Source organism: Crotalus tigris, unplaced genomic scaffold (genome assembly GCF_016545835.1).
Source record: "Crotalus tigris isolate CLP2741 ecotype Arizona unplaced genomic scaffold, ASM1654583v1 scf7180000017841.2860490, whole genome shotgun sequence".
Classification (NCBI taxonomy): Eukaryota; Metazoa; Chordata; class Lepidosauria; order Squamata; family Viperidae; genus Crotalus; species Crotalus tigris.
In genome coordinates, this window is record NW_024096667.1 from 2,545,334 (window position 1) to 2,559,077 (window position 13,744).

At 35.1% G+C, this 13,744-nt stretch overlaps 1 protein-coding gene across 2 annotated transcripts in view; it reads left to right on the forward strand.

The window, feature by feature from the left end:
* Positions 1-13,744, forward strand: part of EXT2 (exostosin glycosyltransferase 2) — a 78,776-nt gene that overhangs the window by 19,001 nt on the left and 46,031 nt on the right. For both annotated transcript variants that reach the window (XM_039343328.1, XM_039343329.1), the window contains exon 7: positions 4,478-4,571. In XM_039343328.1, the coding sequence (XP_039199262.1) occupies positions 4,478-4,571 (94 nt within the window). The remainder of the gene's footprint in view (positions 1-4,477; positions 4,572-13,744) is intronic.

Sequence of the window (13,744 nt, forward strand, 5' to 3'; positions counted from 1 at the left end):
GGATAACTTACAGTTATCTCTTATGGGTAGAATTGCAGTTATCAAAATGAATGTTCTACTCAAATTTCTTTTTTTGTTTCAAATGTTACCTATCTTAAAGAATGAACTTAACTTAAATGAATGGCAGAAAGGTATTAACAAATTTATTTGGGCAGGGAAAAAACCAAGGGTAAAACTTAAAATTATGCAAGATTTCCGTGAGAGAGGTGGACTCAAGGTACCAAATTTGAAATTATATTATGGTGCTGTGGTTTTAACACTGATTAGTGATTGGGTGAATTTAACAAATGTAGAAATACTCCATTTGGAGGGTTGGGATTTACTTTTTGGATGGCATGCCTATTTAATTTTTAATAAAAAAGTGGATCGGGTTTTTAAATCTCATATTATAAGGACTTCTTTGCTTAGGGTATGGAGGAAATATTATAAAAGTGATTTTAAAATACCATTATGGGCTATACCTTGGCATGCGATAGAGGGGATAAAGAGAGGAGTTAAGATGGATACGGTTTCCTATATACAACTACTTAGATGGGATGGTCAAAATTGGCAGTTAAAATCTTTGGAAGATCTAATACATGAAAATATTACTTATTCATGGTTTCAATATAGACAAATAGTGGAGAGATGGAAGATGGATCGTAATATGGGTTGGCTTAGAGAAGATGAAAATCTTTTTAAACAAGTAAGGGATCAAAGACCAACTCATATTAAGAGGGTTTATGGGGTTTTAGTGGAAATGGATTCAGAATCTGAATTAATCAAAGATTGTATGATTAAATGGGCACAAAATATTGGTGAACCAATTCCACTGGATACTTGGGAACTTATATGGGTGAGGAATGTTAAATTCACACAAGCGCAGAATTTAAGAGAGAATTTTTATAAAATGTTTTATAGATGGCACCTTGATCCACAAAAATTGTCTATTATGTACCCTGATCTACAGCCTAAATGTTGGAGATGTGGTTGTTTGGATGCTACCTATTATCGTATTTGGTGGTCGTGTAAAAATATAAAAGCTTTTTGGATTAAGATATGGTGGAATATTCAAAGAATTTTTAGAAGGAGGGTAAAATTTACCCCGCAATTATTTTTATTAGGTATTGTTACGGATTATGATGCTAAGGAAGTTATATTGATGTTAAATTTGATCACAGCCGCAAGGCTGTTAGTAGGACAATATTGGAAGAAGGAATCTTTGCCTACTCTACAAGAGTGGTTTTATAAAGTTTCTTATCTGGCGGAAATGGCAAAGATTTCGGCTTTCTTAAAGGAGCAATCTCAAGAGAAATTTTTTGTTGTATGGGAAAAATGGATAAATTTTATACAATATAATTTGGATATGGAAAAATATCATTTAGCTTTTTTATAAATTGTATAAAATTTTTTTGATATTTTACAGATTGTTTTTTTTTCTTTCTTTTCCCGTCTTTTGTTTTCTTCTCTCTTTTTTCTTTCTCTTCTTTTTTATCCCTTTTTCTTTTTCTTTCTCTCTCTCTTTCCTCTCTTTTTTTTCTTTCTTTTTTAAGTATTTTTTTAATGCTTATGTTATATATATTTTATTATTAATTATTTTATAAGTTGTAAAAATTTGTTTAGGTTTTTTTAAAATTTTAAATAAGCCTGTATCCAGTTCTGGGAAGTTCGGGGAGGGGGGAGGGAGGGGAGGGCTTGGGAGGGATGGGTGAGGGTTGGTTGTTTATTTGTAAAACTTTTAAAAAAATTTCAATAAAAAAAATGAAATACATATAGATATTAATCACTGTCCATCTTGAATACAAAGTGGAAAGAGGAAGCTTGAGAGTTCACAACATTAATACTGTATATAGAACAAAACTATGTCTGAATCTGGATGTTCTCCTTTGGATACCATGAAGGCTCCTCCCAGAAGATAACAAAGAAAACAGATTGTGAAGAGGATGTGTAGTGTCCCAGACAATCTGTGGACCCTGCTCAAGCATCGCTTATATGCTATGTCCTGGATGGAAGGGAGGGAACTGCCAATAATCTTTTTTCCCCTCATCACCACTCTCTGCACCGCTTTCCTGTCTGAAGCAGTGATGCTTCCAAACCAGACTGTAATGCTGTATGACAGGATGCTCTCGATCATTCCTCTGTAGAAGGTGGTAAGGACAGGGGAGGGAAGATGTACTTTTCTCATGTGACACAGAAAATGCAGGCGCTGCTGTGCCCATGTCTCGTTGAGTGACCAAGCCAGCCTTATTTCCAAGATATACAAGAATAGTCAGCTGTAGTGGGTTGAATGTAGTGATTTGAGCGGTCAGGCACTTTTTGATAAAGTTGAGATTTATTTAGATCACAGATTGCTCAACCCACAGCATAACCAACACAAGCTATGAAAAGGGTTGCACTACCATACATTAAAAAAGAATCACAGAAACAGCTGATAGACCAACTAAAGAACAACACTAGCACAAACCAACTAAAACCCTCCAAAAGATTTTAAGTAAACCAAAAGATCAAGTAGCTCAAGAAGAAAAAACAGGAGTCATCTACAACATACAGTATAAAGACTAACAGCTCCTTTGTAGGACAGATAGGCAAAAGATTAGCAGAGGCATCCATGAACACCAGCTAGTAATCAGAAGACAGGATGAAAGCTTCATAATCTCACAACATGTGGACAGACTCAACCATAGTTTCAGCTGGGAAACTAAGCATCCTAGACTAAGCTAAATCCAGAAATGCTAGGGAATTCCTGGAAGTTCATTTTTCTGTGGTTAAGAGATGCATGAAAACAAAATGTAATGTTAAACAGAAGAAATCATCAATAGTATAGTAGAAGAAAGAAAGTTACATTTTTGGTTTTCTCCGTTATACCATCCAGATACCGAAAACTAATTTTCATCAACATTGTAGTCAAACAAAGAAAATGTTGTATTCTAGACTTTCTCCTTTGTTATATTAAGCAGGTACAAAAAACACTAGGGTTGTGCATGAAATAGAAAATGTTTTGACATTCAAAACAAATACATTCTGTACCAGAAGTTCTGCCAAATTCTGGAACTGCTATATTTCAGCAGAAACAAAATCCAAATTATGGGTTTCAGCCAATATGAAATTTACAAGGATGACATGTGCCAGCCTTGCTCTGCTCACTCCATAAAATAATAATAATGATTTTATGGTGGGTACATGCCACCCCTCCCTTATTACCTCTTTTCAACAGTTTTCACTGCGTTCCTCCTCTTCCCAGTGACCTCACATTCTTTTCTCACCTTAACTGCTATTGCTACTTATGTCCTTGGCTTTTACTTGCTCCTGTCAAAAAACTACTCAGAATAACCATGGCTCTGCTTGTATCTAGAACAAAACAATGTAGTTTTGTTCTATATCCTGTTCTATATTCTGATTAAATATGCATGTTTTAGCTCAGACATAAACTCCCTGAAATAGCTATTCCATCATAAAAGTACATTGCACCTCCATAAAAAACTCTAATGTTGAGGGAACCCTGACAGAATGTGTGCTTTACCATAATAAACATTGTCAAATCAGTCTCCTTTTCTAAATTAGAGGTATTGTCGCCATGAGGATTATTATATTTATACATTTTTGAAAACTGCTTTGTCCTTACTGAGGCAAATTTCTCTATCAGATGTTATCAATACATTGCATTTTCAAGCATAGACAAAATTCTTTCTTATTTTAATAACTTTATGTACTATTTAAAAATACATACTAGGAAATATGTCATCTTTATATTAAAAACTCTAGTTTTTCTAGATAAAACTATCCTTTTCTCCCTTTTTTCATTTTTTGGGGTGGGCCTTCAGATCTCTGCTTTTATCAGTTGAGCTCTATAAAAAGTAACTTTTCCATTTCTGTTAGTTAATTAACTACGTGGATCTTCTATTGGAATCTCTCCATTCAGTACAAACACTTCTGTGGAGGAATTTGATTCAAGTAATTTCAATAAATGAAAGAAAGATTTTGCCAATTCTCCCCTACCCCTGCACTTTTTAAAGTTGAAATTCAACTTTTTGTTGTATCAGCTGCAGCTCTACTGAATTTTCCAATAAATCAGTGTTTCTCAAGCAACTTTAAGATGGCATAGGGAATTCTGGGAATGAAGTTCACCCATTTTAAAATTGCCGGCTTGAGAAACACTGCTGTAAATGGAAGGAACCCTTTCATTCAGAAGAGAACATGTTTGGATCTAGACCAGAGGTCCCCAACCTTTGGGGCACCAGGGACTGGTTCGATGGAGAAAGGTTTTTCCACGGACCGGAGAGCGTGTGGTTTTGTGTGCTGCCTGCATCGCACGGATGGGGCTTTGCTTGTTTGTGCAGACTGGTTGGTAGCATGCTGTGGCCCGGTACTGGTCCACGGACCGGGGATTGGAGACCCTTGATCTAGACCATTCTTAATTTCTATGACATAAATTATGACCCTGGGTTGGCTTAGTTTTTCAAAGTGTTTCCTCTTTTTCTTTTCCTATTTCTACATTTAGAGCTTCAGTGGTGATACCTGAGGAGAAGATGCCTGAGCTGTACAATATCCTACAGAGCATACCCCAGCGGCAGATTGAAGAGATGCAGAGACAGGTAGAATTGATATTCATTAATATGCAGAAATGGGTATAATGTAAATGGTAGTTTTGTGATGAGTCAAATGTGTGCATATATGTTGGATAACTTTATACGGGGTAAATGTTAAAATGTTTTGCACGTTTCTAAATGTTAGTGGTTTGTTCAAAGGAGGTGGACAGCATTCCATATTGGTAAATTATGCAATATAGGTACACTGAGATTAGAGAAACATATTCTGTAAAATGAAATGAATGATATGAAATGATAAATGAATTAGAATAAATAAAACATTTGATTACTGCATGATTTTTCATACTTTCATTAAAGTTAGGACTGTCAGTTAATGTATTTATATGTTTATTTCATGTATTCATTAAATGTATGCACTGCCTTTCATCCAGGCATTGAAAGCAGCATACATAGACCTTTCATTTTTGATGTGCCGTTGTGCCCACAGTAAAAAAAAAAAAAAAAAATGGCAATAAAGGTTATCTTCTTCTCTAATGTTATTTTTGGCATATCTATGCAAATTACCCCATTTGTCTAGGTCAGAGACAATATTACAAAATAATATTCTGTTCTATGTCAATACTGTTTTTAATTTGTTTGTTGTTTAGCTTGAATAATGATGGTGATTTTTAAGGGACTTTGTTTCTTTGTTTTTGTATTTTGGAGTCTAGAATTATAGTGGTAGGACCTGACTTACCTGTTTGAAGTATGAGCAAAACATATTGAGGATTCAGTTAGTGCTTAGATGACAGATCTCTAAAAAATATCAGGGCTATAGATTAGTTGGAAAATATGAAGCTAACATCTAGAAAGAAAACAATAGGAATTCTTTTCCATATTATTGTCAAGAAAACTACATGGATATATGCTCATAAAGTCACTAGGACTCAAACTTTGATGCCTTGGTCACATTGCTTCCCTCTGCTCCTCTCTTGTAAATTATTATATTTACAAGAGAGGATAATATTATATATTATCCTTTTTTAAAAAAATAACTCAGGAGGCAAACATACCTAATATTCCTGCCTCCTATTTCCTTCACAACAAACCTGTGAGGTGGGTTGGATTGAGAGAGACTGACTAGTCCAAGTTGCCCAGCTTACTTTTATGCCTAAGGCAGGAATAGAACTTAAGTCTCCTGGTTTCTAGACCAGCACCTTAACTACTACACCAAACTAATTCTCCATAACTCAGTAACTATGGATTCCTCTGAGAAAGAATGATAGCATAGACACTTAAATAAATGTTGGTCTGTATATTAAACAATTTGAATCTTGTCATGCTGAAGATTATTTTACATACTTTATTTATAGATTATGTAAAAGAGACTGTGGCTTTGTTAGCATAGTAAATGAATGAATAAAGGATTAAATAAATAAATGACATGCCCTTTATAACACTTCACAGATGCTTTTAACAAGGTGATAGTCACCCATATTCTGCATTACAAAATGAAGTCAGCCAGCATTTTAACATGTAGGGAGTCCCAGGTTAAGAATGAGATGCGTTCCTAAGTTTGTCTTTAAGTTGAAACTATATTAAGTTGTAACTTGAACTTATGAATGGGTTGCTTATTATTAATAATGGCAGATGGTATTCTGCTTCCTTTCATTAACTGCTGAAAACAGGCTGTGCATTAAAAATATTCTGCTTCAGTGTTTGATGAAAACACCACACAGCTTCAGTAGGGAACTGACAAAACAGGAGGTGAAGTTGCATTATATATAAAAGATCACTACATCTCTACAGAAATCCACAAAACCAAGGATGAAAACCTGCTAGAATCCATATAGGTCAATATAAAAGGGGGGGGGGGAAACAACATTGTTATAAGCATATGCTACAAGCCACCCAACTAAGCAGAAGAAATAGATGAACTTTTTGCTAAACGATTAACAAATGTTTGTGGGAAACATACCACAGTAGTAATGGGAGACTTTAACCACCCTGGTATTAACTGGGAGGCAAACTCTGCAGCAAGTGGGAGATCAAACAGATTCCTAACCAACCTAGCTGACAACTTTGTTACCCAAATGGTAGAGGAGGGAACTAGAGGAAAAGCTATTCTGGGCCTAATTTTTACTCATAGAGAAGAAGTGATAGAGGGAGTTGAAGTTGCTGGAGCTCTGGGCGAGAGTGACCATGTCATATTGGAATTCAATATAATGCAATCACAAGCAATAGGACATATTCCAGCCAGTGTCTTAAACTTCAAAAGAGCTGATTTTAACAGCCTTAGAGAGAGTCTAAGAAAAATTCTGTGAATGAAAATCCTAGAGGGGAAAGCAACTCAAGAAGTTTGGGGAACTCTGAAAAATATGATCATAAAAGCTTAGTCCAGCACAATACCACTGAAAAAATAAAACAAGAAATCCAAGAAGAAACCAGCATGATTGCATAAAGATCTCTCTAATAAACCGAAAGACAAAAAGGACAAGTACAAAAAATGAAAAGAGAGACACATAACTAAGGCAGATATCAATAGATAGCCTGAATCTGCAAAGATGAGGTCAGGAAAGCAAAGGCTCAGAATGAACAAAGGTGACAAAAAGTCAAAGATAATAAAAAATATTTCTTTCAGCATATAAATAACAAGAAAAAAGTCAAGGAAACAGTAGGTCCACTTAAGAGTAAAGTTGGCTAATAGGCAGCAGAGAGAAAACAGAACTGCTTTACTCATTCTTTGCATCAATCTTCACTCAAATATATTCAACCTCGTCGAAACGTCGCCAAGATACTCTCAATCTTACACGGGAAAAGACCCGAATATGCCAAGACCTGCATACCTGTACCCGTGAAAATCTACGAAAACATATATATGTATAGTTCAGCCTACCAAAAAAGTAACTGTAAAACATAGACTAGAAATAAAACTTAAGTAAGCAAAAAAATGGTTAGAGAACACTTATCTGATATTGACGATTATAAATCACCGGGACCTGATGGATTACATCCCAGAGTTCTGAAGGAACTGGCAGATGTTATCTCAAAACCATTGTACCATATCTTTCAAAAATCCTGGAACACTGGGGAATTACCAGAGGATTGGAAAAGAGCTGATGTGGTTCCCATCTTCAAAAAAGGGGGAAAAACAGACCCAGGAAACTATAGACCAATCAGCCTAACATCAGTACACTGGAAAAGATAATGAGATCTGAGAACATCTAGAAACAAAGTTATAATTAAAAGCCAGCATGGGTGTATTAAAAATAGATCATGCCAAGCCAATCTTACTGCATTCTTTGTCAAAGTGACTAAATTAGCAGACCAGCAAAATAGACTTCAGCAAGGCATTCAACAAAGTAGATCACAACCTACTTCTTGGTAAGCTAGAAAAATGTGGGATAGACAACATCACCACCAGATGGATTTGTAACTGCTGACAAACCGTACTCAGTGAGTGGTCCTTAATGGCAGTGCATCTACATGGAGGGAAGTAAGTAGTGGGATACACAATGTTCCGTCTGAGGCCCAGTACTCTTCAATATCTTCATAAATGACTTAGATGAGAGAATTGAAGGGGAACTCATCAAATTTGCAGATGACACCAAACGGGCAGGAGTAGCCAACACCGCAGAAGGCAAGCTCAGGATCCAAAAAGATCTTGACAGACTTGGAAAATGGGCCCTATCCAACAAAATGAAATTGAATGTGGACAAAAGCAGGGTTTTACACATAGGCTGGAAAAACCAAAGGTAGGCGAAACCTGGCTTAAAAACAGTAACTGTGAGAGGGACCTTGGAGTTCTAGTGGACGATCACTTGACTATGAGCCAGTAGTGTGCAGCAGTAGTCAAAAACCTAATACAGTCCTGGGTTGTATAAACAGACATAGAATCAAAATCATGTGAAGTGTTAGTACTGTTTTATAAATTAAGGCCACACCTGGAATACTGCAACCAATTTTGGTCACCATGCTACAAAAAAGATGTTCAGACTTTGGGAAAAGTTTGGAGAAGAGCAACTAAAATGATCCAAGGCCTGGAGATTAAAACATACGAGGAATGGCTGCAGGACTTGGGATTGGCTAGTCTAAAGAAAAGATGAAATGGGTTGCATGATAGCAGTATTCCAGTATTTGAGGGGCTGCCACAAAGAAGAGGGCATCAAACTATTCTCCAAAGCACCAGAGGGCAGAACAAGAAACAACCGATGGAAACTAATCAAGGAGAGAAGCAACCTGGAATTAAGGAAGGGGGGGGGGAAAAGATCACTGGAGGTTTTTAAGAGCCTGGACAGCCATATGTGTGAAATGGTAGGGTCTCCTGCTTGAGCAGTGATGGGGGTGGACTAGAAGACCCCCAAGGTCCCTTCCAGCTCTATTCTGATTCTGATAATCAAAGTTCAGAGATAAAGTGTGTTGGAATTTTAAAGCAAGTTTGCTTCTTTTTAGAATGATAATCCAGCATTAGTTTTAAAATGTGAACCTTCTGTTTTGGACTTTAGATCAGTTGAATGTTCAATATTTCTTTGAAAAAACAAAGCCTGGAACTTGTTTTAAAGAACTTTAATGAGGAATCAATCTATCAGTCCTATTCATTTTAAAAATAAAAGTGTCTAGGGAATGTAATCAAGGTTAAAAGGAGGATATTGAAGCATATGAAATCAAGCATAAATATCAGGAAAACTCATACTGTAATATGAGGGCCAAATTTATGAGGAGGTAATAGTTTTCCTATACAAGTCACTTGACATGAGGCAGTCCTGGAAACTAATGTGGACTTGGATTATTTATGAGATAATTAGATTACTTAAGTCTGTGAGAGAGGTCCCACTGAGGTTTTTGTTTTGCTATGATTTTTTGTCAATATGACAAATAGCCAGAAGAGGTCTCTGCTCCCTTGATTCATTATGATTTTCATACCCTTTGCTAAATTTTCTGTTTGGGGGTAGGTTAGTTAAATGCTACAATTGTGCTAGAAATGGTTAACTTCTGAGTACTATTGAAAATAGCAAAGAAGAGTTGATCTTAATGTGATCAGGTATCCATGTTATTTAGCACTCTACTTTTCATTATACTATTACATATTATACATACCCTACTAGAGTAATGCATAGAATTGTAAATACATATCCTTAAATTTGTAATTATGTTTATAGATACTTCCCTTCCCTGTTTCTTTTCTTTTAGTCTATTGAGGATGCAACATCTGGCAAAAATGTAGGAATGAAATTAGAGCCACATCTGTCAGTGTTCTGAAATCACAGAATTATAGACTTGGAAGGGCTCCAATGGTTCATCTAATCAACCCCCACCCTGTCAATTCCACCATAGGCTATTCCAGACCTGTGTGAGTCTATTTTTTGAGCACTCTTTATAACAATGAGATTCCTCACCTTCCACATGTAACTTATTCTTTTGTGGAACTCTTCTTTTAGTCTGAAACTTTTGTTCAAATATGTTAAGATATAACAGCATAATTTCTTTACTTGTATACTGGAGTATTATTAATGGGTACAAAATTGCAAACATTGATCTTAGAAACAATTGTTGCTTTTTTTGCAGCATTCTGGAAGTGCAGATATTCTGAGTACTATGTTGTTCAATTGAATCTTTAGTTTAATTTTACATTGTAGAATATATTAACAGTTGAAGCTGCAAATAAGGATATATTCTTAAAATCTTATTTATATATGTGGGTTTAAAGGGCAATATTAAATATTGTCCTTCTAAAAATTAATGCTAGGTTTTCTTAAAATATCAGTGATTTTTGCATCCTTTTCAATATCTTAAATATAATATCTCTTAATGTCTAACTTACCTAGAAATCATTGTATGCAGATGTTTCCTAAATTTTGCAATAATTACCAATATTTGAATTTATGGATGTTCTCGGATCATTATTAATGCATTGTTAATCTAGTTCAAAATCTCCTTGCAGTATTAATTAAAAAAATTAAATCCTCATATCTGTGTTGTGCTAATAATATGAAATAGTGGATTTACTGAAATTTGGTTTAATAGACTTCAGATACAATATCACTTCACTATTATTTAGTAAACTAGAATTCGTTAAATCATGGGTGGGTTTATTGTTGAATGTTGATTGAAAACAAAACCTTTTATATCAGTGACTAGTTATGCAGTTGTCTAAGCTGACACAAATTACTTAAATTCATACTGTATTTAACAGATTTTGGATTTAACTGATAATCCCTTTCCCTGAATGATCCATTAACTGAAGGTTTTACTGTAATTGAGTCTATTTTCATTTGGACTCCCAGTATATACTGTGTGTGTATTTGTATGTATGTATATGTATCTATATGTGTGTGTGTGTTCTGTGTGTATATTCATATTCAATATATTGGATATATTTTTCATATGATTGTCTTATTGTGAAGAAATAAAAAGGATGTGAAAAAAAATATTGGAAGGGGTGTAACATATTGAATCCCATAGTCGAACCTGCTGAAAGTATTGCATTTCTTCAGCAAATTTATATCAATAAAGCCAAAGCATATTTTTGAATGCTTGTTAGATAGAATGTATTGTATTTTTTCTAGAATAAGTATTCTCATTCTATAATGCATAACAATATATTCTATATTTTATATAATAGTAGCATACTTTGGTTTTGATAAACATGTCTGTTACTTCTGCATGTCATGCACAGAATACACGCATTTCATTTATGATCAGTCTTATTTATTAACAGATTTTTATATTAATGTATCTTAGAAGTGGAATCTTAGAAGTGACACACAGTTATTTGATATTTGTAAGAAATACCTATTCAGAAAAATTACGTCCAGCATAGATATTGAATGGCAAAATAGTCCATGGATGAAGATTTTTAATTTGTGTGAAAACCTCTATCACCTGCTCAGCAGCTGTTGATTTTTTTCTTTCTTTTTTCTGTCTCTTTTGCGGTGGAACTAAGTGATTGGTTAAAGATGGCCCTGGACACAGAGGTTAAAAACATACTCGTTTTCTATTTAACATGAAGTGGATGAGGTGAGGATAAGAAAGGAAGTGTTATAGATCTTTAGATTATTGACTGCAGATCCTTGCTGGATTCTGCTCTTCCCTTTCATACTTGTCTTAGAAGAGTTATACTTCCTTGCTGTTACGGAAGCATCCATGATTAAACAAAAGAGTAGACCCTAAAGCTTTAGGAGCTGAGTTGAGACAATTCAGACCTTAAGCCTGACACTTGGGGTTGGTAAGAGCATAGATACTATTATTTGATGGAATTAGAACCCTCAGAGGAAATTATTCTTTCCTGTAGTTTCAGAATATTTTCTTCTGTATTATTTGTCCACTATGTGATTTGATGTCTGCTATACTTGCATCCCCACTTTCTGAACTATTTTTAAGACTAATATAATGTGCTTAAAGTCCAGATGTAGCTTCAAAAGTAACATCATATGTGGCTGAACAGTTTTTGAATTGCATCAAAATTTCAACCCTCCGGCTGGAAACTAATTAAGGAGAGAACCAACCTAGAACTAAAGAAAAAATTCCTGATAATTAGAACAATTAATCATTTTGAAACGACTTGCCTCCAGAAGTTGTGGGTTCTGCATCACTGGGGTTTTTTAAGAAGAGATTGGACAACCATTTGTCTGAAATGGTATAGGATTTCTTGCTTGAGCAGGGGGTTGGACTAGAAGACCTCCAAGGTCCCTTCCAACTCTGTTATTCATTATTTTAATTTTTTCTGGCTCATTTACTGTAATTCAGCTTTTTATATACGACATTATATTCATGGCTATTTGTGATTGTCTGCATCCAGATAGTTTCCTGGCTAGAACACAAATATTTGCACACGTTTTATGTAATTATTTTCAGTCCCTTGCTCTTGCTTTACTCCTCAATTTGTGCAAGAAGCAAAGTAGGAAACCACAGCTAAGCATAGTTGCATCCAGAGATTGCTTTGTTTTGCTGCTGAGATGAAGGATAGCAAAATATTGCATGTATGTACATGAAATTCATGCCTACTATAGCATTTATATTTCCATGTTCTGTTTTTTATAACTACTGATTCAACCTGCAAAGATTTATACATTTCAATCCTAACTCTATAAAATATTTATATGTAAAGGGGTAAGGCTGTAGGCATGAGAGTTGGCTGAATGACTTTGAGCCAATCATTCTCTCTCAGACCAGCTTGCCTCACAGAATTGTTGTTATGGGAAAAGAGGAGGCAGGAGTATGTTCACTGCCTTGAGTTGCATATAAAAAAGTGGATTAAAAATGTAATATCCTTCAACAATATCTTTAACACCATCAAACAAAACATTGGCCTATCCCAGGTTCTTTGATAGGTGGATAAAAATGTTAAATGCAGTGTAAATACCTGGTTAACTGTGCAACCAATGATAATTATAACTGTGTGACCAACCATAATAATAAGAATTCAAATAGACAAATGTGTAATACCATGGACTTACAATTCTTGATAAGAAAGACAAAAAATGTCTGGATTGTGGACATTATAGTCCTGGAGTCAACAGAAAAGAAAGAACTGGAGAAAATTAAAAAACACAAAAATCTACGAATGAGTGTGTTATGACTGTGGCAAAAGAAAGCAAGGTAATGCCAATAGTAATAGGCACCTTGGGTGCAATCCCAAAACAACTGGAGCACTATTTGAACACCTTCAGTATTGACAAAATCACCATCAGTCAATGGCAAAAGACAGCTTTGCTTGGAATAGTTCCCATCTGAGACGATACGCTTAACACCATCAAACAACATCTGCCTATCCCAGGTCCTTGGGAAGAACTTGACAGGTAGACAAAAATGCCAGATTCAGTCTAAATTTCTGTGTGACTGTCTAATGAATCAAACTATTAATAATAAACCCTTTGGCTGACTATGCGATCAACCATAAAAATAATTGATCTGAACAGGCAGTGAGCTTTATGGGAGAGGTTCTAGTGAATCACTATACTTAATATTTTGTAAGTTTTGAATACTGAAGTTGGTACGTATCAGTATTCTTTTTATACTGCTTTAGAGTCTAAATTTAATTTCTATAGGCTGCTGCAGGGAAAGCTATTGCCTGCATAATTCTGATCCTTATATATACATGGATATCTTAGCATCTAAATATTTTTTCTAAAGCCTTCATGGCTTCTGTACAAAGTACTAGCCTGCAGCATATTACTGTATTGCTGGCTGCTTTACCCTTGTTGGTTGATCCTAAAAGGCATAAGCCTCCCATCATTTCA